This window comes from Tupaia chinensis, unplaced genomic scaffold (assembly GCF_000334495.1).
Source record: "Tupaia chinensis unplaced genomic scaffold, TupChi_1.0 Scaffold000403_1, whole genome shotgun sequence".
Lineage (NCBI taxonomy): Eukaryota > Metazoa > Chordata > Mammalia > Scandentia > Tupaiidae > Tupaia > Tupaia belangeri.
Genome location: NW_006159905.1, coordinates 137,663 through 164,453, shown reverse-complemented (window position 1 = coordinate 164,453; position 26,791 = coordinate 137,663). Strand labels below are relative to the sequence as shown.

Genomic DNA, 26,791 nt, shown 5'->3' with positions numbered 1-26,791 from the left:
AATGGAGGAGAAGGGATTGCGGCGTGACCATCCCCCCTGGGGGGTGATTTCTCGCTTTCTGTCTCTCTGTCTCTCTGTGGGGAGCGCACGCGCCCTATAGCAAAAACCTCTCAAACACACACACACACAAACAAAAACAAAAACAAACAAAAAACCCAAAATACAAACCCCCCCCCAAAAAAACCCCAAAAAACACGTTGTTAAATGGTCGGACATCAGCGGAAGCCAGCAGCTCTGACTTCCAGAGCATCTTTGTTTCATTCAGGAAAAACTCCAGGCTGAACACTGGGGCGGTGGGGCGGGGAATGCCGTACATTTCTAAAGCCCTACCGTTCCGCACCTGGGTCAGAACCCCCCTCTCTCGCACTTGGATTCAGAAACCTTCCTGGGTCGCAGCCCCTGCTCACCAACCCCAGGGCATCAGCCAACGTCATTATGGACACACGCCGCTCACCAACCCCAACGCTGGGAACGGGTTGGGGCTAGACCCTGAGACGGCTCCCTCCAACTCCCTGACACCTGCCAGCGCCCTCTCCTCAGGGGGCACTGGCGTTGCACAGCGGTCCACAGGTCACCTTGACTACCGGCCAAGGACCCCGTGGGAACTCGCAGCCCCTGCCACCTGCTTCCTCGAGCGCCCACCCAGGGTGCCCAGAGAGAAGGCCTGTGTGTCAGAACCCTAAACAAAGATAGGAGAGGCGTGGAGAAGGGTTGGACGAGAGAATAAAGATAACAGGAGGAGGAAATGTTAGTTTACTTTATGCCTTTTATTACTGGCAGTAGCAGAGGCGTTAGAGTGGGTTTGAAAACAAATTTCAGACAGGCATTTTCTAAAGGCAACCCCGAGGCGCGCGGAGTTAGAGAACCGAGGAAGGTCCCTCTTCCGGGCCTTTGCGCCTGCGCCCTGACAGCCGCGAAGGCGGGAGGCCGGGGAGAGGCAGCGCCCTCTCCTCAGGGGGCACTGGCGTTGCACAGCGGTCCACAGGTCACCTTGACTACCGGCCAAGGACCCCGTGGGAACTCGCAGCCCCTGCCACCTGCTTCCTCGAGCGCCCACCCAGGGTGCCCAGAGAGAAGGCCTGTGTGTCAGAACCCTAAACAAAGATAGGAGAGGCGTGGAGAAGGGTTGGACGAGAGAATAAAGATAACAGGAGGAGGAAATGTTAGTTTACTTTATGCCTTTTATTACTGGCAGTAGCAGAGGCGTTAGAGTGGGTTTGAAAACAAATTTCAGACAGGCATTTTCTAAAGGCAACCCCGAGGCGCGCGGAGTTAGAGAACCGAGGAAGGTCCCTCTTCCGGGCCTTTGCGCCTGCGCCCTGACAGCCGCGAAGGCGGGAGGCCGGGGAGAGGGAAGCCGAGAACCGGAAGTGAAGGCAGATTCCCTCCTTCGTTGCTGTTGTTGCCGCCATATGCGCTCTCCTGCTCAGGTAAGGTTCGGCCTTATCTATTATCCGCCTCCATCTTCGTCTCTGTGCAGCCAACTTGTCATATGGGCTCCTGATACCTCCTTCGCAGGTGGTGGTCAGTTCGCTGGGCCCAACTGTGTCCTTAACTTCCATTGCTCGCATCCCCTTTTAGAGCGAGGAGCTCCTTGGGGGAGGCAAGGAAGCTGGTGGGGCCCAATCCAAGATGGTGGCTCCGGCGCCATTGTGTTCCTTTGCTCCCTGCTTTTCTGTGGGTACCTCGCTTACCGAAGGCCCTAGCGACGACTAGAGGCGGTGCTCGGCGTCTCGTGGTCCTGGGCACTTGCGAAGGGCGGGGCTCTTTTCTTTTCTCTCTTCCCGGGGCCACCTTTGGGGCCGCGATGGGACTGGGAGGCAAGAGCCGGCTTTGGGGCCCGGTTCGATTTTTCTCACCTCGACTTGCGCACCGTTATTTTGGCGTTCTTCCCACGTGTTACGAGTGATATCACTGTTTCTCGGAAAGGAGTCTCACTTGAGTAACTCGGCGATGGTGTGAGACCCCTTGGTAAAGTTTATGTTAAAGCAGAACGGGGGTCCTTTGTACTGCTAGTTTGTATAATATTTTACTCACTGTAGGATGGAGGGGAGAATTTTCTTGTGGCCGAACCTTTTTTTTTTATTTTTTACGCTACCCCTTAAGCATCGGGTGGGGCGCACTGAGGAGCGGGAGACTGGGGAGCTGTGGGAGGTGCACGGCAGCCACATGATGTTTGCACTGAGAAGTGAGCGCTCTGCGCAGGGATGACCTTAATCTATCACCCTTGACTGATGGCTGCCTGCACGTGAGATGGCAGGAGGCAGTGCTGTCTCCTGTCACGGCCCTTCCACGCCCCTCAGTCGTTAGTCAGGTTCTGCTTTTCCTTATCCTTTTTCTTCCCTCTTCCTTACGGGCCCTTTGACCCCAGTTTTGTTGGGGACTTTCGTGTTAACCCACTTCCCCTGGGACCACTTTCCCGCGATCTCTGTAGTGCTTGCCCTTTGTTTTTGCTTTGTGTTAGTTATCCTTCTCCCACCCAGTAAAGGTTCCACAGCTCAAGGGAAAGTGGGAAGGGTGTGGGCATAGAAAAGCGGTGGTAAAAACTCTGCTCCAGACTGATAATCTTGTTTTTTTGTTTGTTTGTTTTGTTTTGTAGCTCTTCTGTCAAAAACTAGTGTCTTTGTTTTCCTCTGCTGTTCCTCAAGCCCCACTCTTCCCCCTTGTTTTCACCTGTTCTGTGTGAACCCATCTAGACGCCCCTCCCCTCCTCCCCCTGCCGGCCTAGTTATGGCAGAGAACGATGTGGACAATGAGCTCTTGGATTATGAAGATGATGAGGTGGAGACAGCAGCTGGGGGAGATGGGGCTGAGGCCCCTGCTAAGAAGGATGTCAAGGGTTCCTATGTCTCCATCCACAGCTCTGGCTTTCGTGACTTCCTGCTCAAGCCAGAGTTGCTCCGGGCCATTGTTGACTGTGGCTTTGAGCATCCATCAGAAGGTAAATGTTTTGTTGGGCTGGGATCCCTCATTAGAGTCTTTAAGGATACGAGGCGAGATGTGTCCGTGGTTTCTCAGGTGGTAAAGGTTTATGTTTAGGAGCGATTGGGAAATACAGTATCAAAAACTATTTCAGGAGAAGAGGCTTATATAGGCTGAGTGGTAGCTCAAAAGTTCTAGTGATTCAAAAGAATGTGGAGGTCTGCTGTTTTCGTAGACTGACTCTTCTTGTCTGTTTTTAATTTTGTCATTTTGACTTCCAGTATTAAGTCTCCAGGAATGGCCTGGTTAGACTTTTAGTACCTCTCTGTTGCTCCAGACCAACTCTGGTCTCTGGAAACTGTGTAACTGGTTTACAGGTATCTGGGTCAGATACCGACTTCTTCATTTTGTCCAAGGTTGTAGGGTTGTGTGATCCAAGGCATGGCAACCTAAGTAGAAGTGGTCTGTGGCAGGCACTCAGAGCGGCCACAGCCTGTTAAGGAAAGTTAAGTACTAGAGTCGGGGTGTAAGAGATGCTCGCAGGGCTGGAAAAGCCTGCACCTGGAGGGAGCTAGAGCTAGAAACAACTAGAAGGGCCTGATTGTCGAGTGAATTTGGTCGAGGGGGCAGAGGTAGAAAGGCTCTGGAAGTTGACAAGAATCAGGGAGATATTCTGACACTTGAGTGACGGAGACATGGCTTTGGTGTGGTGAAAAAGTGCTGAATTGGCCTGGAGACTTAAGTCTAATTATCTTTTTTTCAATCCCTCTTCTAGTCCAGCATGAATGCATCCCTCAGGCCATTCTGGGAATGGACGTCCTGTGCCAGGCCAAGTCGGGCATGGGAAAGACAGCAGTGTTTGTGCTGGCCACACTGCAGCAGCTGGAGCCAGTTACTGGACAGGTATACTTGCGGAGAGTGCTGGGGAGGACATTTGGATTAGTAATACGTGGGAAGGATGTTTCTTTTTCTTTCTTTATTTTTGGGTGTTTATTCTTTAGCCATTTAATTGTAGAAGAAAGTGAAATATATGAAGTTATGTGTGTATTAGATATAGTGCTTTATTACGTTGTAAAATAGTTGTTTTTTTAATACTTTTGTACTTCCAAAGTAGAGTTTCCTTATTTAAAATTTTTAAGCATCTTTTTTCTATTTCATAATTTCTCATTTACATTTAAAGCAGAGAGGGTATTTCTTTTCTAGCTACATGCTATGTTTTCAGAGCTATGAGCACTTCTGGCTGAGATGACCTCACCCCGACAGCGGTGGAGAGTTCTGACAGCTGAGGGGAGTGCTTTGTAGTGAGCATGAAGTTAATGATTTAGATCTTAGAGTTGAAGTCGTTTATGGTCTGAGAGGTGTACTTTTTTGATGATAACTTTTCCAGAGGAAATGATGGAAGGGATATACTTAGTGTATGTCTGTTCCTGTCCTTGCCAAGGTGTCTGTGCTGGTGATGTGTCATACGAGGGAGCTGGCCTTTCAGATCAGCAAGGAATATGAGCGCTTCTCTAAATACATGCCCAATGTCAAGGTAAGCCAGGGTAAGACGTCTGGGAGAGTGAGTGTGTGGGGAGTGAAGTGTTGGAAACTTGCAGCTCAGCAGCCTCTTTCTGCAGGTGTTAAATACTTATCTGTACATGTCACTCATAGTACATGTAACTGATAGTAAGTTCCCACAGACTTTGGGAATAAGAGACTTTTTATTGAAGGGCTGGCCTTATAGCACAGTGCTTAAATGCTGTGCGTAGAAAGCTGGATCCCACATGGTTGACCGTGGTTCTCATCGTGGCCTCACGTATTGAAATCACGCTAGGTGCTTGTGTATGTATGCTCAGATGCTTGACAGGAAGGAAAAATGGAGGAGGCTTGATCATACCCCACTGGGGTAGTGTTTTCTCTCTTCTTTCCTCTGGCGAGTGACAAAAAGATTTTACTGAAACGTCGGACTCGTTTGGTTATGAATTTTAACCTGAGATGCTTGCTGTATTTAATTTTGGAGAAGTGCTAGTTTGCCTTAGTTAATACACAGTATGAATAAGCCTGCATAGGGTCCAGCAGGTGGTGTGGTTGAGGCGTTGGACTCCCACATGGCTGACCTGGTTTGAGTCTGGACCTGGTGGCTTTCTTTCTTGCTTTCTCATCTGGTGAGTGCTCATACCCCACAGCAAATTAAAATAAAAAGAATGGTCCGACAGGTGGCATGGTTGTTAAGGGCACTGGACTCCCATATGGCCAACCATAGTTTGCATCTGGGACCTGGCATCTTGGTTGCACTTTCCCCCTCTCTCTTGCTCTGTCCCTCTCTGGTCAAATTAAAAATAAATAAATAAATAAAGTTAAGTAAAATAATTCTTAAAAAGAATAATAAGCTTAAATAAACAACTCTTAAAAGATGGGCCTGCGTAGCAGGAGATATCATGGTTGGACTGTGGATGATGGTTACAGTAGGACCACCTATTTTTGCTACTTCTTTACACTGGCTTTAAGTCATTTTGCTGTGTTTTGGTTGATAGGTTGAGAATTTTGGAGTTGTGGCAAGAAAAAACTCGAGTAGCTAAAACAGCTCCGTTATGGTGTGTGAATTTTTAGGGTTCTTCAGAATTTCAGAGAATTGAAAGATGTTGAGGACTGTAACAGTTGGCCTGAGTTGTCCATTACTTAATGTTGATGTGGTGTGGTTCAGAAATATTGGGGAACTTGTTGGGAATGCAGGTTATGTAGGTCCTCCCCAGATTTACTAACTATGTTCTTGCAAGATCCTAGGTGATGGGAGCTTGATGAGCACTGATGTCTGACTTCTTACTCCTGCTGGGTGTTCTGTTCAGATTAAGATTTTCTTCTCTATTATATTTTAAAAGGAACTAGAGATGAATGTAGTCATTGGCCTAAAATGACATTTTCTTAAAAACTAGAGTAGTAATAGTAATCCAGAAGGCCATACAGTGCAAATATTTGTGTTCTCTCATCTCTGGTCCTCTGAGCCATAATCACTTTTTTTCCCTGTAATGGGCCTGTGTAACCAAGGATTAGGTTTGTTTCTCAGTTTACTAACTTAAAGTCTTTGTGATTTACAGCAAAACGTTTCGCTGTGTATGCTGTTACTCCTGGTTTTCGCAGGTGTATTGATCTTAATTGTTTAAATAGGACCTGTATGTGTATGTGCACATCTTTGTCCTGGCCCTGTAACCCCTATTCTTACATCACCAGCGCCCGTAGCTTTACCTTGTTAGCTCACCCAGCCGGCTTCTGTAGGTTGATGCTGAGAGTCGGAGACCAGGACATGATTTACATTGTTACAACTATGGAAACATTTATTGTGCTCAGTAGTGAGCTAGGATTTTGTTCCTTCTGTCTGTAGGTCCTACTCACCAATCCCTTTGCTTCTCAAAAGAGGATGTTCTTGGTGACAGGATTAAATATAAATTATCATTATGTATTCTTTCCTTCCTTACTCTCACTCAAAATTGTTACAGTGACTTGTTGAGGGTAGAACAGTTCTATAGAATGTTCTAGTGGATTTATCTGGCTATTCCCTTACATTGTTTAGCCTGCTCTTTCCTCTTGGTATTTCCTATAAACTGAAATTTGTATTTGAAAGCTTAATTGATTTGGGGTAAACATTTTTTGGCAAGCATCCTTCGTAGGTGGTGGTGTGCTTTCTGTCTCACCACGAATGTGTGTGACCCGTGGCCCGTGATTTTAGAGTTACAGTAGAACTAAGAGCTGTGACTATGATTCCTTGATTGTTCTCCTCCGCTTTGAACATAAAAGACAGTTTTGCTGTGGGTTTAGTGTGCTTTTAACATACTTAGGATGAGTCAATATAAGGTGTAAGTCAGTATAAGGTTGTGTTAAAGTGTTTAAAATCTCAGTTCAGTTAGGAAAACTTGATGTTTCATGTGCTTTTTGTGGTTCTTTTTTTTTTTTTGAGAGGTTTTCGCTACAGGGTGAGTGCACTTGCCAGAGAGAGAGAGAGAAACATAGAGACAGAAAGCAAGAAATCACCCCCCAGGGGGGATGGTCACCCCGCAGTTCCTTCTCCTCCATTCTCTTCTCAGGATCTTGGGCACGCATGCACATGCGCCTGGCGGGGTGTGCGCCCGGCGTGAGTTTTAAACCACCGGGTCCGGGACACGAACCACGGTCGACTACATGGGAGTCCAGCAACATAGCCATTACCCTAACTGCTAGTCCCCAAATATCTCTTCTTTTTTTTCGGAGAGGTTTTTGCTATAGGGCACATGTGCCCGCCAGACAGAGAGAGACAGAGAGATAGAAAGTGAGAAATCACCCCCCAGGGGGGATGGCCACGCCGCAATCCCTTCTCCTCCATTCTCCTCTCGGGATCTTGGGCACGCACGCACACGCACCCGGCGTGAGTTTAAGCCACCCGGTCTGTGACTCGAACTGCGGTTGACTACGGGGGAGTCCAGCGACACAGCCATTACGCTAACTGCTGGTCCCCTTTTGGGGTTCTTGACAGTGGTAACTTCTTGTTGTCTTTTTTCCTTTCCTTTATTTATTTATTTTTTTTAATTGCCAGAGGGTGCATGAGCTCACCAGAGACAAACATTCTCCTCCATTTTTCCACTCTCTCGAGATTTTGGGCAGGTACACACACATGCCTGGTGTGTTTTGTTTTGTTTTAGAGAGAGATTTTTGCTATAGGGAGTGTGTGCTCCCCAGAAACAGAGACAGAGAAAGTGAGAAATCACCTCACGGGGGCGATAGCCATGCCACGATCCACCCTTCTCCATTCTTCTCTCAGGATCTTGGGCATGTATGCACATGTGCCTGGTAATGAATTTCAAGCCACTGGGTCTCAGACTCAAACCACAGTCTGCTACATGAGTCCAGTGCCTTCAGCACTGTGCCACCTGCCGACCCCCACGTCTAGTGTGTTTTTGAAGCTTCCAGGGCTGTGATAAACTCAGTCTGCTACATGGGATCCATCTCCTTTAACTACTAGCAGTCCCCAGCTTTCTTGGCACCAGGGACTGGCCTCATGGGAGAGAATTGCTCCATGGACCACGGGTGGCAGGCCTGGTCCTGGGATGGCCCAAGTGTCCCATATGCACCATGCACCCCATTCCCACCACTACCACATTGCAGTGTATGGTGAAGCCATCACCAGTCGGGCTTGTGCTCCCATGAGAATCCAGTTCTACTGCCTTTGAGCCAAATGATGTTTATTTGGTACAGGAGCACTTCTGTGCAAGGACGACTCCTCATCTATCACCCATGACTGATGGCTCTGGGCTCCCTGGTTGTTACAACACTGCTTGATTTTTTTTTTTTCCTTTTCTTTAATAAGTTGGGGGGAGCGAAAAAATACCCTCAACAGGGTGTCATGCCATGATTTCCACCCTGCCTGGCTTCTGGGATTATGGGTACAGTTGCCTCGTGTGTACCGGGCGACTGGGGAACCAAACCTGTCGTCTCCCTGTGGACCCAGCTTTACTTGAGCAGCGCATTACCACTCTGTCACCCAGCTGTCCTTCTGCTGTGTTTTTCAGTGACCTTGGTGATGGGGGTGTTGTTTTTCTTTTCTATGATAGGTGTTCCTTTATATTTGAGAGTGGGAGACTGATAATCTTAGACACAAGTTGTCACCACCACCCTTCTCTCGATAGACTGCTGTCCTGGTGTCGTAGAGGAGAGGTCAGCCTGAGGAGAGTCTTCTCTCCTCCCATGCCCAGCACAGCATGTGTGATCGCGTTCTAAAGCTGGAAAGCTTTCAGAGCTTGAGTTCCAGAATTAATGTGGAGAATCTGGAAAAGTCTTACAGGAGGTGGAGCCCATTTGGCAGTGTGAGCCATGAGGAGTGGTTGTAAACACAGGTGAAGCCTCAAGCATTAACCTGCTACCCACCCCCTGCTCCGCAGTGTGTAGGCCAGACTGGCTTGGCACTCTCAGGCCACGAACTGCCACTGGTTGGGGATCCCTGTTCTAGACTGTGGAGCTGACTCTGTATTTATTTATTTATTTTTTAAGAATTATTTTACTTAACTATTTACTTACTTTAATTTGACCAGCGAGGGTCAGAGTGGGAATGGGAGAGGGAGAGAGAGGGAAAGTGAGAAAGCAAACTGCTAGGTCCGGGACTTGAACCACGGTTGGCCATCGGGGAGTCCAGTGCCCCTAACTACCTGCCAGCCCAGGCTCTGTATTTTTTTAATTGTCAGAGGGCATGCACACTTGCTTGGAGAGGGAGAATGCATTCTTCAGTGGATGTGTTCATGCTGTAATTCCTCTCTGTCTCCCTCCTGTTGGGATCTGGACTCACACATGCATGCCTCCAGTGTGTTTCTCACTCTTCTTGGGCCAGGATTCATGTCATAGTTGGCTGTGTGGGTTGTGTGGGATCAGGCTCTCAACCACTAGGTGGCTGGGCTGTTCCATATTTCAGTCCTTATTTATTTATTTATTTATTTATTTATTTATTTTTAAGAGAGTTTTACTGTAGGGTGTATGCACTCACTGGAGAGACAGACTGAGATACAAAAAGTGAGAAATCACCCCCTAGATGGATGGCCACACCATAGTCCCTTTTCTTCCATTCTTCTCTCGGGATTTTGGGCATGCACGCACACACTTCTGACATGAGTTTTAAGCCGCCAGGTCTAGGACTTGAACCATGGTCGACCGTGTGGGAGTCCAGCAATGTCACTATTACACCATCAGTTGGTCCCCAGTCCTTATTCTTTTTTTTTTTTTTTGGAGAGATTTTCACTGTAGGGCGCGTGCGCTTGCCAGACAGACAGAGAGAGACATAGAGACAGAAAGCGAGAAATCACCCCCCAGGGGGGATGGTCACACCGCAATCCCTTCTCCTCCATTCTCCTCTCGGGATCTTGGGCACGAACGCACATGCACGCACACGCGCCCGGCGTGAGTTTTAAGCCACCGGGTCCGGGACACGAACCGCGGTCGACTACGTGGGAGTCCAGCGACATAGCCATTACGCTAACTGCTGGTTCCCCCCAGTCCTTATTCTTGAAATGAAGTCTGGCCCTAGAGTCATGGGAAGAAAAATGGTTAAAAAAAGTCAAGACAACCGAATGCTAGTCTTCACTCCTTGACTAGTGATGTGATTTTGGGACCTTGGATAAGGCACTTGTTTCTTAACCTCAGTGTTTGGCGGACGTTAGAATTTTAGGTGAGTTGACCTCTAAAGTTCCTCTTAGTTCTGATGTGTCCCAAGGATTGGTTTAGATTGAGCTGGAAACTCTGGGAAGATTGGAACCTTTCCTTTCTTGTGAGATACTTTTTTCTCCTGGCGTGGCAGGTTGCAGTATTTTTTGGTGGTCTGTCCATCAAGAAGGATGAAGAGGTGCTGAAGAAGAACTGCCCGCATATCGTCGTGGGGACTCCCGGCCGGATCCTCGCCCTAGCTCGAAATAAGAGCCTCAATCTCAAACACATCAAACACTTTATCTTGGATGAGTGTGATAAGATGCTTGAACAGCTCGGTGAGTGGCAGTGCCGTGCCTGGGCTGTTGTCTGGGCAGTTACCTTTGAGCCAAATGATGTTTATTTGGTACAGGAGCACTTCTGTGCAAGGACGACTCCTCATCTATCACCCATGACTGATGGCTCTGGGCTCCCTGGTTGTTACAACACTGCTTGATTTTTTTTTCCTTTTCTTTAATAAGTTGGGGGGAGGGAAAAATACCCTCAACAGGGTCTCATGCCGTGATTTCCACCCTGCCTGGCCTCTGGGATTATGGGTACAGTTGCCTCGTGTGTACCGGGCGACTGGGGAACCAAACCTGTCGTCTCCCTGTGGACCCAGCTTTACTTGAGCAGCGCATTACCACTCTGTCACCCAGCTGTCCTTCTGCTGTGTTTTTCAGTGACCTTGGTGATGGGGGTGTTGTTTTTTCTTTTCTATGATAGGTGTTCCTTTATATTTGAGAGTGGGAGACTGATAATCTTAGACACAAGTTGTCACCACCACCCTTCTCTCGATAGACTGCTGTCCTGGTGTCGTAGAGGAGAGGTCAGCCTGAGGAGAGTCTTCTCTCCTCCCATGCCCAGCACAGCATGTGTGATCGCGTTCTAAAGCTGGAAAGCTTTCAGAGCTTGAGTTCCAGAATTAATGTGGAGAATCTGGAAAATTTTTATAGTGCAGTATTCTAGTGTGCTAAGTGGGGATAATAAAAGATTGTAAGAACGGAATTTTGGTGTTTAGGAGAGGGGGGATGGACATAGGCCCAGAGAGGTCATTCCAAGTGATCACCGTAGATGGCATGCGCTAAGGAGGGCTCAGGTCGGGTGTCATACTGCCTGAGTGTGTCCAGGGAGGCATAGGATGGACTTGGATGTCAGATGCCAGTAAGTGCCCCGTATTTGTATATTGCTGGAGGCTGAGGCTAGGTGAGAAAGGAATTGGGAAAAGGGCTCGTAATGCATTTTATTATTTTTTAAATTTATTTTTTGGAGAGGTTTTTGTCATAAGGCGCATGTGCTTGTCAGACAGACAGAGAGCCAGAAAGCGAGAAATCACCCCCCAGGAGGGATGGCCATGCTGCAGTCCCTTCTCCATTCTCCTCTTGGGATCTTGGGCACACACGTACACGCACCCGGCGTGAGTTTTAAGCCACCAGGTCTGGGACTCGAACCACGGTCAGCTACATGGGAGTCCAACAACATAGCCATACGCTAACTGCTGGTCCCTTATAATACATTTTAAAAAGCCCTTATCCTTATAAACCTCTGCAGTGGTTTTATCTTTATTGCATAATTACAGACTTGGGGATTTCATATTTCTTGCTTGGTTAAAACAAAGCTGGAGCCTTATCCCCAATTGTTAGTGCAGATTTGTTGATCTTTCTATTAATATTTTTACTATGGATTTGATTTTAAAGTGGTTGGAGGTAATTGACTAGAGAGATACCTCAGGTCATCTTTTTCTGAAGTGACTCCCTTGTTTACCCCATTTTCAGCCATCTTCACCTTACTGTGGAAAGTCTACTTCTGATCTGTTTTTATAGCTGCTTATTTTTGTCTGTGATTTTTTTTTTCTTACAGACATGCGTCGGGATGTCCAGGAAATTTTTCGCATGACCCCCCATGAGAAGCAGGTCATGATGTTCAGTGCTACCTTGAGCAAAGAGATTCGTCCAGTCTGCCGCAAGTTCATGCAAGATGTAAATACCCTTCTACCTTCTCTCCCTCCACTCCCCGCCCGCTGCCTCCTCCCCTTCCTCGCCCTCCTCCTCCAGACTCCCTTGTCGTTCAAGCGTCAAGAAGGGGGCCTGCGGCCATCTGGGAGTGATGGCTCCTTGAAGAAACACACAGAGGCAGAGACAGCTAGCGTTAGGGTCTGCGCGGGTGCCAGGGAAACTCCGGAAGACTTGGTCGGGCTAACGTGAGAGCGGGTAGTGTTCGACTTTTTTTTTTGAAATCACGGCATTTTTGAACCTCTTCTCCCTTTTGGGGGAGGGCAGGATTTTCTGCCCTACCACCCACCCATCGTCTCCTACATACCCCCTACAGCCACGCACCCTCAAGGTGGCATCAAGCATCCAACTGGAGCCTTCTGCTCACCAAAACTCATACCTCCCGGTGGCAGGAGAGCAAGAGAGGGACAGACAGATGGCAGGGCATGTCCACAAGAAGAGCCAACAGCGCAAATGAATCCACCCCCTCCCCACCTCCGGGGTTGGGGGCCTTTGGCACCTCAGTCCCCGATTCCCTACTCCTTCCTGCCCATACCTCCTCGCACCCATCCGGAACCTCGGTTGATGTGAGCCGGCAGCAGAGAAGCACCGTGGCGCGGCGAGGGAATGCGGACGGCACCCGGCGGTGGATGGCGGCAGCGGAGGCCGCGGGGAAACCCGACCAGGAAGCTGAGGCCCAGACCAGCCTCTTTTTCCGTTCCCGGTTTTTTTCCTGAACCCAACGCGTGCCATGCCCTGTTTACCCCCATATATGTTGGGGGAGGGGTATCCTGAATGGGGTGGTAGATTTTTTTTCTTTAAAACCTTTTTTTTTTAATACTCAAAGGAGAGGGATGTTGGAAGGGTAAAGTGGAGAGCTCCACTTGGCTGTAACCAGGTGGGTGCTAGGGCTCGGGGCCAGGCGGCCGTCGTGTGAGCAGTGCTCCTGTCCACGGAGTGGCTCTTGTCTTTATTTGGACCTGGAGCGACAGCTAACATTTGAACGAGGCGTGGAGCTGCTTTTTAGAAAGCTTGCCTCGTTAGCCTACCTTCTGGGGTTGGGCGTCTGAGCTTTCCCTGGAGAGGGAGGGAAGTACATACACACACCTCCTTTCCATCTTGCAGCCTGTGTTCCCAAATACAGTATGAAGAGTGATAGGAAAGTTAGGCTTTGGGACTTCCTTGGTCCTTTTCTGTCACTTTCAGTGCTACTTCCTCCCCTTCATGGGTGGTTTTTTTATTTTGAGGATGAACGCATCTGCTGCTCTGTGTGTTCTGTAGCCCTGTGTATCGATACCTGCCATGTGAGCTGGGGGTGGTCTGACTCTTAGTTCAGAGATTGTCTCATCCACAAGTATTCCCTGTTGACGGAAGCAAGTTTTACTCATCCTGAGTAATCTCGGCTTCTTAAATGGCATTTTGACTATGTCCTTTGTCACATTCAGGTCTTAAAGACATCACTTTCCTTCTGTGCCTAAGACTCTTAGGGGAAAGAATGTAAATGGAGCAGTCCTTGTTCCCTCATGTTCTTACAACCAGCTCTGATGGAGTTACTCTGACCTTGGGTCACTGTTTCCCATTATTTCCCAGGTGTTTGGATCATGTTCTGTCTTTGAGAATCACATCCCATTTTCTGTCCACCACCTCCATTTGAGGTAATGGCATCTTGCCATTGGGTGGTCTCTCCAGTCCTTTACCTTTGTGAAGTTCCTTTTCCATGAGATTCTTCAGTTGGGCAGTTTTAAAACTCCTCCGTGAGGAAGACAATTAGATCTAATGCAAAAGAGACCACAGTAAAATAAGGGAATTTTTGGGGGTGGGGTTGGGTTTTCAGTCTTCTCACTTCTCCCCATCCCCCCCATGGGGTGTATTGGAGATCAACTTCCTCCACCCCCCCAGGTTTTTCCCCCCCACTCTGCCCTCCTCCCGTTCCCTACCCCCTTCCTCCCCCCCAGCCAATGGAGATCTTCGTGGATGATGAGACGAAGTTGACGCTGCATGGATTGCAGCAGTACTACGTGAAACTGAAGGACAACGAGAAGAACCGGAAGCTCTTTGACCTTCTGGATGTCCTTGAGTTCAACCAGGTCAGCTGTTCAAGATCCAGTAGGGAGATGAGCATTGGATGCACCTTTGGCTGTAGCGGAAGCCTGTGTTTTAAGTACTTTTTTATTGAGGAAACACGTATGTGATGTGGAAGAAAATGGTGGGAAAATTCTCCTAAAATGTTTTTTTAGGGGCTGTCTCTGTGGCCTAGTGGCTAAGATTGCTGGATCCCACATGGCTGGTTGCACAGTTCAAATTCTGGCCCCAACAGCTTGGAAAACAAGCCTTTGTGTGTGTGGGGCCGTGTGCATGCATATTCATGCTCCAAATCACAATAGGGTGGAGAAAAAGAGAAGAGATTGTGGCATGACCATACCCTCTCCTTCTGGCTGGCACATTACAGAAATTTCTTGGGACCAGCAGATGTTGTAATGGTTACGTCACTGGACTCCCACATAAGTTGACTGCGGTTCGAGTCCCAGACCCGATGGCTTAAAACTCATGCCGGGGACGTATATGTGCATGGCCAAAATCCCAAGAGGAGAGTGGAGACGGGATGCGGGTAGGGAGAGTGGAGAAGGGATTGTGGTATGGCCATTCTCCCTGGGGGTGGTGGTGGTGGTGGTGATTTTTTGCTTTCTCTCTGTCTCTTTGGTGAGTGCACGAACCCTATAGCAAAAATCTCTCCAAATAAATTTCTTTTAGGTCAGAAATGTCTTTTTGGGGGGTGCTTTTCTGTGCCATGGCTGACATGGATAAGTTCTGTGCTTTTCTGTGCCATGGCTGACATGGATAAAATAAAATATTTAGTAAAATTAAAACCTGAGAAGGGCTTTAATAAAGTTTATGAAGATCTTGCACTATTGGGAACCAGCAGTTAGCGTAATGGCTATGTCGCTGGACTCCCACATAGTCGACCGCGGTTCGTGTCTCGGACCCGGTGGCTTAAAACTCACGCCGGGCGTGTGTGCGTGCGTGCCCAAGATCCCGAGAGGAGAAGGGATCACGGCGTGACCATCCCCTCTGGGGGGTGATTTCTCGCTTTCTGTCTCTCTGTCTCTCTCTGTCTGTCTGGTGAGCGCACGTGCCCTATAGAGAAAACCTCTCCACGAAAAAAAAAGATCTTGCACTACTTTGGGCATGTTAGGATTCTTAAGTCTGTTTATTGTACTACTTACTGAGAAGACACATGGCATGGATTAAACAGTCATGCGATCTATTTGTACTAAAAACAATTAGGTTTAATATTTTGTGAGTAGGAATATCATTCCTGGTCTTTCCAGAGCTTAGGTTTAATTTTCACATAGTCAGGAGTGAGTTTTATCTTTATCATCTAGCATGTTGGGCAACTTAGTTACTGTTCTCCGCACCTTCTCCGCCTTCTCCGGCTAGGTTACTGGTAAAATCAGCTGAGAGAAAGGCTACATTACATTTAGAGGAGGAGAGTAAATATGTGGTAGGAAATAAGGGATTAAAGGGAATTGCTGAGAAGAGAGTACTTGTTGGAAACTCCAGCATGGCCTTTCTCACGCGCTGTGACCCACGGCCCCACTCACCCCACGTCGCCCCCAGGTGGTGATCTTTGTGAAGTCTGTGCAGCGGTGCATTGCTCTGGCCCAGCTTCTGGTGGAGCAGAACTTCCCAGCTATTGCCATCCACCGTGGGATGCCCCAGGAGGAGAGGTGAGATGGAGATGTTTTGTGACCTAGAGAGGAAAAGAGATAATTGTAGAAAGGGAATCTCAACAATTTCGTAATTTCCTTTATCACAAAGGCTTTCTCGGTATCAGCAGTTTAAAGACTTTCAACGAAGAATTCTTGTAGCTACCAACCTGTTTGGCCGAGGCATGGACATTGAGCGAGTGAACATTGCCTTTAACTACGACATGCCTGAAGATTCTGACACATACCTGCATAGGGTGAGTCCTACACCAGGAGGGCATTCTACTTTCCCACCCCCTTTCCTTTATTTTTTAAAAGAAGGTTTTTTTTGGGGGAACCAGCAGTTGGCCTAATGGCTGTGTTGCTGGACTCCCATGTAGTCAACTGTGGTTCGAGTCCCAGACCCAGTGGCTTAAACTCGTGCTGGGTGTGTGTGCGTGCGTGCCCAAGATCCTGAGAGGAGAACGGAGAAGGGATTGCGGCGTGGCCATCCACACTAGGGGGTGATTTCTCGCTTTCTATCTCTCTGTCTCTGTCTGTCTGGCGAGCGCATGTGCCCTATAGCAAAAACCTCTTCCCTCCCTTTTTTATTATTTAATTTGACCAGAGAGACCGAAAGGGAAAAGGAAAGCAAGCCATCAGTCCAAGACTCTAACCACAGTCGGCCATGTGGGAGTCCAGAGCTTTAACCACCATGCCACCTTCCTCCCCCTTTTTTATGTCAGATTTGCCAGATGGTGTGTGTGCTTGCTGAAGAAGAGAGATGGGGAAAGTGAGAAAGCACCCCTCGTGGGGCATGGGCACATCACAGTCTCTCAATTCATCCCCTTTCGGGAGTTTGGACACAGACACTTGTCCTGTGTCTTTCTCAAGCCGCCAAGTCCAGGAGTCTTAATCACTGTGCCACTGACTGGCCCCCATCTCCTTATCTATGTGTATCTTCGCACACGTGCATGGCATGAGTTTAAGCCACCAGGTCCAGGACTTGAACCATGGTCGACTACATGGGAGTTCAGCAATGTAGCCATTACGCTAACTGCTGGTCCCTCTTCTGTATTTTTTCACACCATGTATCTTCGTCCCTCCCCCTGGCTGCCTTCCCTCCTCTGAGTCCTTCATTGCTCCCCTCCATCTCCTTGCAGGTGGCCAGAGCGGGCCGGTTTGGCACCAAGGGCTTGGCCATCACGTTCGTGTCGGATGAGAACGACGCCAAGATCCTCAATGACATGCAGGATCGCTTCGAGGTCAACATCAGCGAGCTGCCCGACGAGATCGACATCTCCTCCTACAGTGAGTGTCAGGCTCCACCCGCGTCCCCAGTCCCACTGTGTCAGGAGGGCCTGGTGTACAGGCCCTCGGCCAACTCATGCCCCTGGTCTCTGAGGCCACGTGGGCTGTGGCGTCGTCCTCTCTGTGGGGTCTCTCATCAGATCATCTCTGTCGCACCCCACGTCTGTCCTCCCCCGCACAGCCCCGCGTCTGCGTGCGTGTCTGCCCGTGTTCGCTTTCATGCCTTGTTCTGACGGTGCCGTGTTTCCTCCTCAGTTGAGCAGACACGGTAGAGGACCCGCCCCTTCTGGAATGCTGACAGTCTGTCCCCTCCGAAGAGGACCAGGCGTGGGGTGAAGGAGACACTACTGCCACCTGCCCCGACGGCCCCACCCGGCTGCCTCCTTGTGCATCACCACCCCTCAGTCCCATTTCCCGATTTGTCAGAGCTTTTTTAACAAAACTAGAAATGAAACGCGGGTCTGTGGTGTCTGTGCTCCGCCCCTTTATTGTGGCGGGTCAGGTCGTGTTACGGAGTGACCCGGGAGGTCCCTGTGAGGCCCTGTCCTGCTGTGGGGTCACGGGGCTGGGGCTGCACTGCAGAGGCCGTGGCTCCCAGCGGCTTCCAAGTGCCGGCCCTGCCTAGGTCTCCTGGGGCCTGGGGCCTGGGGAAGGCTGGAGTGTGTCCAGGGAAGGCTCCTGGGGGCGGAGGGGAGGACAAAGGGGGGCCGTGGGGAGCGGGGCAGAGGACAAAGGGGGTCCGTGGGGAGCTAGGCGTCAGGAGGGGAGGACAAAGGGGGGCCGTGGGGAGCTAGGCGTCGCCGAGGCTCTCCCTGTGCCGCCTCATCAGCTCCTTCAGCTTCTGGATCTTGAGCACCAGGGCCTGGGCCTCCCAGGCGCCCTCCTGGCCTTCCAGCAGGGCCTGGTACAGCTCCAGCTGCTGCTCCAGCAGCTCCTCAGCCTGGGCCAGCTCCGCTGTGCGCTGGAACGGGGGGCCCTGTGCAGGGGTGAGGGAGCATCAGCCAGGGAGGGAGTTGAGGCCCTCAGAGGCCGGGGGGTGGGGGGCTGTGGCTGGACTTGAAGCCACCCTCCTCGCTGTTGACCCCATTAGCTGAAGGCCCCTGTTGGAGAAGCCAGGGTCGTCCCTGTGGGCACAGGCCGTGGGGTGGAGAGGCTCCCGGCCCGGGAGCTGCACCTGGGCTCCTCGGGCAGGATGTAGGGTCACAGGGAGGACTGGTTGTCCCTCCCTAATAAATAATTAACAGTGGTGGGGGGGGAACTGCTGCTCAAGGACTTGTGGACTGCTGCTTGGGAGGCAGGGAGGTTGGGTGGGGAGAGGGAGCCCTGAGGACAGGCCTCGGTGGGGTGGGGAGTGCAAGAGGGGACTGAGGGGATTTATCTCCCCCTGCCCTCACAGTTCTCTCTTGCCCTCCACCCTTCTGTCCTTACCCTGGGGGGCTCCTACTTACCCTGGGGGGCGACCTCATCTTCCCACTGTCCGTGAAGTTGGTCTGCTCCTCTGTGCTTGCCTTGGGGTTCTGGGAGCAGCCCCGGGAGCTCCGGGGAGCCAGGGACCAGGAGGACAGGAGGTGGCGACAGCACCGGGAGAGCCAGGACAGAGGCGTCGCCATGGCGGTGAGGCTGGGAGCTGTCTGAGCTGCCCAGCGGCCACCAGGAACTGGTTCCGTCCAGGCCTTGGCCTCGCTTCAGTGCCCGGCTCTGCCCAGGCCCCCGCCCCTGCCCGCTGTGCCCCCACCTCTCAGCCTGGCCCCAGAGTCCAGGAACAACTGCCCTTGATGGAAAAGTTCCTGTCATTCAGGCAGAACTTGATTCAGGACGCAGGCGCCTGCCCAGGGCGCTGTGTCTGTTCCCCATGTTCCCTCCACTCTGGGAAGGGGTGCTTCACTGGCTGCAGGTGAGGAGAGCGGCTCCCACGGTCTCAGCACTCAGTGTCCGTGGGGCCTTCCTGGGGACTCGGTGTGCTCGAGGCCCCACAGCTTGCTGATGGGAGGCTGGAGGGCTCGCTCCTAGGTCCACCCGACTTCACATCTTACCCTGATATGGCTCAAGGACTGATTTCTCCTTTCGCGGTCCTCTCTTCCTGGTCCAGGACGACTGTTTCTTATCCCTGTGGAGCCTTTCACGTTGTAGGGCTTTTCCGTCTCTGGTCAGAGCACCTTTGTAGCTCGTAACCTTGGCTGACAGGTGACACCAGTACAGGCCTCCGTCCCTGCCTTGGCCCTGTGCTCACACTGCCTGTGTGAGTCGTGTACACGTGTGCTTCCTGCAAGGGGCTCCGAAGGCACATCCTGCTGGGAGTGAAGTCCCAACCCTTTGGGCAGAGGTGGCTCAAGAGAGTGGATGGTTTCAGTTTTGACCCTCTGGGGTAAGGAAGATCGTCTGAAAAACATGACTTGGCTGGCAGGACTTCCCGAAGTTGGACAGCTGCTGCCCAGTTTACTGCTTGGACTTGCGGTCGTGAGACCATCTGAGCCACTTCTCTGCAAACCAGCTGGGGTTTTGCCCAGAGAAGAGCTAAGATACACCTGTGTGGGGAGCACCTGGGCCTCGAGGCCCCTCGGTGACCTGAGACATGGGGTTGGGTTGGTGGGACCAGATGAGGTTGCAGGAGTCTCCGTCAGGCCCTGTCCTTGCTCCCTATCCTCGGACATAGGGCCCCTCTCACTCCTAAGTAGAGGTGCCAGGGATGTCCTCAGTCACATTCATTACTCACATCTGACCCCTTTTGGAAGTCCCTTCTGCTCCAACCTTCATTTCTGCTGTCCAGTCCCGGTCCCAGGCTCTGAACTTTTCTACTCTCCAGGCAATAATGGCTCACTTCCCCCTGGAGCCAGCTGGTCCTGGGGGCCACAGGGCGGGGAGGGAGAATGGGTACAAGCCAGAGCAGAAGCTGTAGGGCTGGGGGGAGGGTGGAGGAAGGTGTTTCCATATGGTTCTCTCGTGGCCCAAGGGGGTCTGCCTTGCCCCAGGCCCAGGGACGTGGAAAGGCAGCAGGACCAGGAGAACATTCCATGTGAAAGGGACATACGTGTGAATCCTTGCTCTGCTAACGTTTTTCTCTTGCCTGTTCTGGAGAGTTTAGTCAGTAAAACTTTTCTTTGGAGAGGTTTTTGCTATTGGGCGTGTGCTTGCCAGAAAGAGACAGACAGAAAGCGAGAAATCACCCCCCCCCCAAGGGGGATGGCCACGCCGCAATCCCTTCTCCTCCATTCTCCTCTTGGGATCTTGGGCACGCACGCACACGTACCCGGTGTGAGTTTTAGCCACCAAGTCTGGGACTCGAACCGCAGTCGACCACATGGGAGTCCAGCGACATAGCTATTACGCTAACTGCTGGTCCCAGTAAAACTTCCTACTGGAGCGTGAAATTTTTCTCCAGGGGTCAGCAAGTGGCATGGTACTTAGGCACTGGACTTCCTCATTGCTGACCATGGTTTGAGTCCTGGACCTGGCGGTACTTGTTTTCTCGCTGCAAGCCCCCTTTCCCCATGAGCACTATAGTAAATTAGGAAGAAATAATTTAAAAAATGAAATAATAAATTGTTTTTAAAAAATAAGAAAAGTCTCCAAATATTAGGCAATAAAATGATTACTATCTAAGCCCATGAGACCAGAACACAAGCTACAACACAGACCTGTGTGGAGAATGGGCTTACTGTGTGGGGTGTCTGCTATGGTTTCAGTGTGTCTCCCAGAATTTCACGTATCAGGACTTGGCTGTATTGTGAAGCACAGAGAACATTTTAATCCAATTGGCCTTGAAGGGCAGGATCGTTGGGAAGTGATTGGGTGTCAGGGAAGGGCCTAGGTCTGGTCCTAAGTCTGGGGTTGGCCCTTTCCCTTCTTGCAGCCAGATCAGAGCGTTGCCGATGTGAGGTGAAGTGCTCTGCACAGCAGGGAGGCATTGCCCTGAGTCCTCCCTTGTCCCGGCCTGCAGGACAATCGAGCAGGGTGCCTGAGTGAGAGAGCGGAGGTCTGGAACCGGCGCAGCGTCACAGCACAGGAGCGACACAGTGTCACAGCTCAAGATGGAATGCAGTCACTTGTTTATTGAGGGCCAGAGAACAAACATTCGAGAATTGTCGCGGACCTGACTGAGGACCTGCCTGAATGAGGAAGTCTCAGGGTGCATTGTCTACTCCCGGAACAGGGATACTTGAAGGTCCTTGTACGAAGGTCATGTCAGCCATTTTGGTGCATGTGACTCTCCACACTCCCTGTCAGTGACAAGTCCCAGGGAGCAGGGTACAGCAGAGAACACGGAGATAGGGCACCCTCCTCTCCCAGGCTTCCACTCCCCAACCCCAGGACCCCTAACTGGAAGGGGAGTCCCAGATCCCAGTCTCCCTGCTGGAGTCTTCCCTAAGCATGGCTGCCCCCATTCTTGCTGCACTTCAGGGGCTACCCCTGTGTAGGGCCCTGGGTGTGTGCAGAGGGTGATCCTGGAATGTTCTTCCTCAAATGCCTGCATGGCTCAGTGCCTCTCCTTCAGGTCTGCTCACATGGTGCTTCGGAGCTCACCCACATGACCCACTTTACAAGTGCCGCTTCTGCAGGACCAGTAGGTGGTGTAACAGTTACGTCGCTGGACTCTCACATAGCTGACCATGGTTCACGTCTTGGACTGGGCAGCTTAAAACTCATGCTGGGTGAACTTAAAACACACAAAGGTGGGACCAGCAGTTAGCGTAATGGCTATGTCTCTAGACTCCCATGTAGTCGACCGTGGTTCATGTCCCAGACCTGGTGGCTTAAAACTCACGCCGGGTGCGTATGTGTGCATGCCCAAGGTCCCCAGAGGAGAATGGAGGAGAAGGGATTGCAGGGTGACCATCCCCCTGGGGGGGTGCTTTCTTGTCTGTCTCTCTGTCTCTCTCTGGCGAGTGCACGCGCCTTATAGCAAAAAACCTCTCAAACAAAACACAAAGGTATTGCAGCATGGCCATCCCTCCTGGGGGCTGATTTCTCACTGTCTCTTTCTCACTGTCTCTTTCTCACTGTCTCTCCAGTGAGTGCACGTGCCCTATAGCAAAAATCTCTCTTAAAGTGCTGCTTCTGTGTTCAGCACATATTCTAAAACTGGGACCGTACAGAGAAGATTAGTATGGTCCCTGTGTAAGGGTAACATTAAAATTCATTAAATATGCCATAAAAATAAAGCACTCCTTCTTCTGTTACTTTTTATCAATTGTCTACTTTTCATTATTTAAAACTATATCTCCTATCACTTTCCAAGGATAAAGGAGCCTTGTCCCAAAGGAGGCCTCAACATCTGCTGTTGTCCATGTTCCTTAGCAGTTTGACATGGACTTTGGCGGGGCCTGAACTCTCTCCCCTTAAATCTGTGACAAGCTTTGATGCCAAACATGGGGAAATGACACTGCCTGACTTCTGGGTTCTGACATAAGGTGCCTTTTGGATCTTGGCTTCTTGAAACACCCCGAGAGCCCAGGGTAGAGCTGAGAGCAGGCCGGCCGCTGGAGCAGCAGATGGAGGAATGTATGGGCCACGTGGGACCAGCCCCAGTGAGCTGCCTGGTATGGGCACCCTCTAGAGTCTTCTGGGCCAGCCCGGCCTCCAGATGAGGCACCCTAGTCCATCTCACACTGAGCAGAACTGCCCAATAGCCCAGTCAAGCCACAGGATGAGGGGTTATAAATATTCTTTATTTTTTTTTAGTTTGCTATAGGGAATGTGGACTTGCTGGAAAGAGAGAGAGAGAGAGAGAGATGCTGGGTGAACTTAAAACACACAAAGGTGGGACCAGCAGTTAGCGTAATGGCTATGTCTCTAGACTCCCATGTAGTCGACCGTGGTTCATGTCCCAGACCTGGTGGCTTAAAACTCACGCCGGGTGCGTATGTGTGCATGCCCAAGGTCCCCAGAGGAGAATGGAGGAGAAGGGATTGCAGGGTGACCATCCCCCTGGGGGGGTGATTTCTTGTCTGTCTCTCTGTCTCTCTCTGGCGAGTGCACGCGCCTTATAGCAAAAAACCTCTCAAACAAAACACAAAGGTATTGCAGCATGGCCATCCCTCCTGGGGGCTGATTTCTCACTGTCTCTTTCTCACTGTCTCTTTCTCACTGTCTCTCCAGTGAGTGCACGTGCCCTATAGCAAAAATCTCTCTTAAAGTGCTGCTTCTGTGTTCAGCACATATTCTAAAACTGGGACCGTACAGAGAAGATTAGTATGGTCCCTGTGTAAGGGTAACATTAAAATTCATTAAATATGCCATAAAAATAAAGCACTCCTTCTTCTGTTACTTTTTATCAATTGTCTACTTTTCATTATTTAAAACTATATCTCCTATCACTTTCCAAGGATAAAGGAGCCTTGTCCCAAAGGAGGCCTCAACATCTGCTGTTGTCCATGTTCCTTAGCAGTTTGACATGGACTTTGGCGGGGCCTGAACTCTCTCCCCTTAAATCTGTGACAAGCTTTGATGCCAAACATGGGGAAATGACACTGCCTGACTTCTGGGTTCTGACATAAGGTGCCTTTTGGATCTTGGCTTCTTGAAACACCCCGAGAGCCCAGGGTAGAGCTGAGAGCAGGCCGGCCGCTGGAGCAGCAGATGGAGGAATGTATGGGCCACGTGGGACCAGCCCCAGTGAGCTGCCTGGTATGGGCACCCTCTAGAGTCTTCTGGGCCAGCCCGGCCTCCAGATGAGGCACCCTAGTCCATCTCACACTGAGCAGAACTGCCCAATAGCCCAGTCAAGCCACAGGATGAGGGGTTATAAATATTCTTTATTTTTTTTTAGTTTGCTATAGGGAATGTGGACTTGCTGGAAAGAGAGAGAGAGAGAGAGAGAGAAAGTGAGAAATCACCCCCCAAGGGTATGGCCAGGCTGCAATCCCTTTTCTTCCACTTTCCTCTCAGGATTTGAGCTCACACCCACACGTGCCCGACATGTTTTTCAAGCCGCCGTGTCCAGGTCTTGAACTATGCAGTTGGCCATGTTGAGCCCAGTTACCTTAACCTCTACACCTGGCCCTAAAAGTTGTTTTGTTTTGGGGTCGTTTTTTTAGACTTGTTACCCAGCAATAAATAATATGAACACTTACCATATCATTTACTGTTACTATTGGGTCATCGACCTAATATGTTTGCTTTCCTGTCTTTCCTGTCAGACTGTAACCTTCAGGAGAGAGTATTTTGTCTCCTTCGAATAAATGATCACCAGGTCTGGGGCGGTGTCTGGCACAGGGCACTCACTCACTATTTGTTAAAAGAACAGATAAGTAGTGCCATCAGAGTTCCTTCAGGCTGGGTCTGGGACTGGGGAAGGAGTTGTGTTGGATTTCGGGAGCTGTCCCTGGACCACAGATTGGGTGGTTTACACAACAGAAGTCAGTTTCTCGTAGTTCTGGAGGCTCGGAGCGTGAGACAAGGATGCCGGCAGATCGGATTCCTGGTGAGGGCCCTCTTCTGCCTTGGGGCCTGCTGCGTTCTTGCTTGCTGTATCTTGTTCCCTCTCCCACTAATCCTACCGTGAGGGCCCTCCTCGTAGCCTCATCTGAGCCTAACCACCTGCCGGGGTGCCCCTCCAAGTGCCATCACCTCAGGGCTAGAGCTTCGATGCGTGAATGGGGGGGGGCACATTCAGTCCATGATACCCTCCAAGATCACGGTCCTGGGAGATTAGGTTTCTGGTGAGGGCTCTCTTCCTGGCCAGCAGAGAGATGGCCACCTTCTCAGTGCGCCCTTCTCTGGCCCTGTGTGTGCATGCAGAGAGAGACTCTGAGGTACCTCGGTCTTAGAAAAATCTCTTCTGGGGAACCAGCAGTTATCGTAATGGCTATGTCGCTCGACTCCCATGTAGTCGACTGCGGTTTGCGTCCCGGACCCAGTGGCTCGGAACTCAAGCCATGCGCGTGTGCGTGTGTGCCCAAGATCCCAAGAGGAGAATGGAGGAGAAGGGATTGCGCCGTGGCCATCCCCCCTGGGGAGTGATTTCTTGCTTTCTGTCTCTATGTCTCTCTCTGGCGAGTGCACGCACACTATAGCGAAAACCTCTCCAAAAAAAAAATAAAAAAGAAAAGAAAAATCTCTTCTGTAGGACTAGGGCCTCATCCTTACGGCCTCATTTAATCTTACCTCTCTCCTTAAAGGCTGCATTTCAGCTACAATCACAGTGGGGGTTAGAACTTTGGCATGGGGTTTTTTGGGGACACAGCTTAGTCTGCAGCAGGACAGGGATGTGTCGAGCCATGCACGTGTTTGGTGTCTACCAGTTGGTCCTGGTTTCCTGAATTCCCTCAGCAAGCTTTCGTGTGGACGCAGCAACCCCACTGACCGGCGGCTCTGGCCCTTAACTGCTTCTCCTGACTCCCGGGCTGGAAGGGGCCGTCTGAGTTGCAGTCATGGTTGGCTACTGCCTGGCTGGTGGCTGTGACTCATCTGCAGTGCCTGGGGCTCTGGGCCCTCTCCCTTGGCTTGCAGGCCCCCAAAGCCCTGGGTTAGTCATCAGGGCAGAATGAGATTTTGGGTAAGGAGTAGCACAGAGCAGGAACTGAGGGGTCCAATTTGAAATGTCAGGTGTTTGGGCCACCGGAGGGAAGGAGACAGAGAGCTTTGGAGGGGGCAGCGGCAGCCTCTGGGACCTGGGACCAGAGATGCATGGGTCCTTCCACTGAGGTCCTCGAAGTCTGTGGTGGTGTCTGGGGTCCTGTCTGGCTCAAAGTCCTCTGGGGCTTCTCAGTCTGGTTGAGTCTTCACGGGGAAAAAGGGACAGTGGGTGACTCAGTGTTGGGCTCATGCAAGGCTGTGAATTCCTGGAGCAGGCAGTGGGACCTGGAAGCCCTGGGAATTCGGGACTAGAGCTGGTCCATACAGGCGTCCACAGACACCACCCTTCACCCGGGACAGACCTGCAGACAGCCCCACGGAGTCGCTAGGCCAGCCCTTCCCACATGGCTCTCCTCCCTGGCTCCGTCCTCCTCACCCTTCAGTTCTCTACTCCTGGGTGTTCCTAACTCAGCCTCAGTCTTACCTCCTCCCGAGATCTTGGGCACGCACACACATGCGCCTGCCGTGAATTTCAAGCTGCCGGGTCCAAGACTTGAACCGCAGCGGCATATGGGAGTCCAGCGGCATAACCGCTACACCATCTGCTGGCCCCATTTACTTGGCTTTTTGAATAAAATCGTCTTTCTTGGAAACAACATCTGAATGCCCACATAGCCCTCCACAGTGTGACCCACCATCAGGACGAGCAGGACTAGGAGCGCAGCTCCCTGAAGGCTCTGTCCTCCTCCACAGGCCAGAAGAGGCCCCTGTGCCAAGGTCACTTGTGGTGCCTTGGAGTGGCACCTTCAGCGGCAGGTGTCAGAGTGGACCTGAGACTGGCATGGTGCCCTCACCTCTCAGGGTTAAGCATGAACTCGGGCGCATCCTGGAAGACCCCTTCTCCCTGGGCATTCATCCCGTGATCAGGGGTCGGGACAGGGTCACACACCAGCACTAAGACTCAACCGCCCTGAACCTCCTCATCTCCGGGACAGAGCCCAAGCCCCGCTCCTTCCACCTCCGCCTCTCACACACTCGCCACCATTGTCTGCCTGAGTCCCCAGCACTACGCCCACTGGGCCCTCCTCCCCGTTAGTGTCAGGTCCACTGAGGCCCCCAGAACCCCTCCTTTGTGTCCCCTCACGCCCCTCCCCACTCCCCAGAGAGGTTCACTGCACCCCTGGGCTTCTC

At 51.0% G+C, this 26,791-nt stretch overlaps 2 protein-coding genes and 5 non-coding genes across 9 annotated transcripts; 6 read left to right on the top strand and 1 right to left on the bottom strand.

Moving 5' to 3' along the window:
* The first annotated feature begins 1,300 nt into the window (after positions 1 to 1,300).
* DDX39B (DExD-box helicase 39B) lies at positions 1,301 to 17,540 on the top strand. Of its 3 annotated transcripts, none has more exons than XM_006154247.3 (11): positions 1,301 to 1,430; positions 2,600 to 2,941; positions 3,698 to 3,825; positions 4,364 to 4,456; positions 10,214 to 10,397; positions 11,959 to 12,077; positions 14,045 to 14,176; positions 15,708 to 15,817; positions 15,909 to 16,053; positions 16,939 to 17,086; positions 17,342 to 17,540. In XM_006154247.3, the coding sequence occupies exons 2-11, from the start codon at positions 2,731 to 2,733 to the stop codon at positions 17,356 to 17,358; spliced, it is 1,287 nt and encodes a 428-aa protein (XP_006154309.1). In that variant the 5' UTR covers positions 1,301 to 1,430; positions 2,600 to 2,730; the 3' UTR covers positions 17,359 to 17,540. The 3 variants fall into 3 exon arrangements, with proteins under 3 accessions (XP_006154309.1, XP_006154310.1, XP_027629905.1); XM_006154248.3 differs by lacking the exon at positions 1,301 to 1,430 and adding an exon at positions 1,500 to 1,518; XM_027774104.1 differs by lacking the exons at positions 1,301 to 1,430; positions 2,600 to 2,941; positions 3,698 to 3,825; positions 10,214 to 10,397.
* LOC114008857 (small nucleolar RNA SNORD83) lies at positions 2,165 to 2,240 on the top strand. Its single transcript, XR_003550356.1, has one exon. It is a non-coding gene; the product is annotated as a small nucleolar RNA SNORD83 (small nucleolar RNA).
* LOC114008850 (small nucleolar RNA SNORD83) lies at positions 8,103 to 8,179 on the top strand. Its single transcript, XR_003550349.1, has one exon. It is a non-coding gene; the product is annotated as a small nucleolar RNA SNORD83 (small nucleolar RNA).
* Positions 10,447 to 10,523, top strand: LOC114008849 (small nucleolar RNA SNORD83). The gene has a single exon (XR_003550348.1). It is a non-coding gene; the product is annotated as a small nucleolar RNA SNORD83 (small nucleolar RNA).
* A 24-nt stretch (positions 17,541 to 17,564) lies between the features above and the next one.
* On the bottom strand, positions 17,565 to 18,796 carry MCCD1 (mitochondrial coiled-coil domain 1). The gene is made up of 3 exons (XM_006154246.3): positions 18,535 to 18,796; positions 17,847 to 18,062; positions 17,565 to 17,773 (listed from the first exon to the last, which is right to left on the bottom strand). Exons 1-2 carry the CDS (start codon positions 18,694 to 18,696, stop codon positions 17,877 to 17,879), a joined length of 348 nt encoding a protein of 115 aa, XP_006154308.1. The 5' UTR covers positions 18,697 to 18,796; the 3' UTR covers positions 17,565 to 17,773; positions 17,847 to 17,876.
* A 3,336-nt stretch (positions 18,797 to 22,132) lies between these two features.
* On the top strand, positions 22,133 to 22,242 carry LOC114008854 (U6 spliceosomal RNA). Its single transcript, XR_003550353.1, has one exon. It is a non-coding gene; the product is annotated as a U6 spliceosomal RNA (small nuclear RNA).
* Positions 22,243 to 23,219: 977 nt separating this feature from the next.
* On the top strand, positions 23,220 to 23,329 carry LOC114008848 (U6 spliceosomal RNA). Its single transcript, XR_003550347.1, has one exon. It is a non-coding gene; the product is annotated as a U6 spliceosomal RNA (small nuclear RNA).
* Positions 23,330 to 26,791: the final 3,462 nt, after the last annotated feature.

Excerpts from the sequence above, each read along its gene's own strand:
- DDX39B (XM_006154247.3), top strand. The coding sequence starts at position 2,731 with ATGGCAGAGAACGATGTGGACAATGAGCTCTTGGATTATGAAGATGAT. Across the intron at positions 12,078-14,044 it reads GCCGCAAGTTCATGCAAGAT|CCAATGGAGATCTTCGTGGA; the intron begins GTAAATACCCTT and ends CCTCCCCCCCAG. Across the intron at positions 16,054-16,938 it reads CTGACACATACCTGCATAGG|GTGGCCAGAGCGGGCCGGTT; the intron begins GTGAGTCCTACA and ends ATCTCCTTGCAG.
- MCCD1 (XM_006154246.3), bottom strand. The coding sequence starts at position 18,696 with ATGGCGACGCCTCTGTCCTGGCTCTCCCGGTGCTGTCGCCACCTCCTG. Across the intron at positions 18,063-18,534 it reads AGATGAGGTCGCCCCCCAGG|GGCCCCCCGTTCCAGCGCAC; the intron begins GTAAGTAGGAGC and ends ACCCCTGCACAG.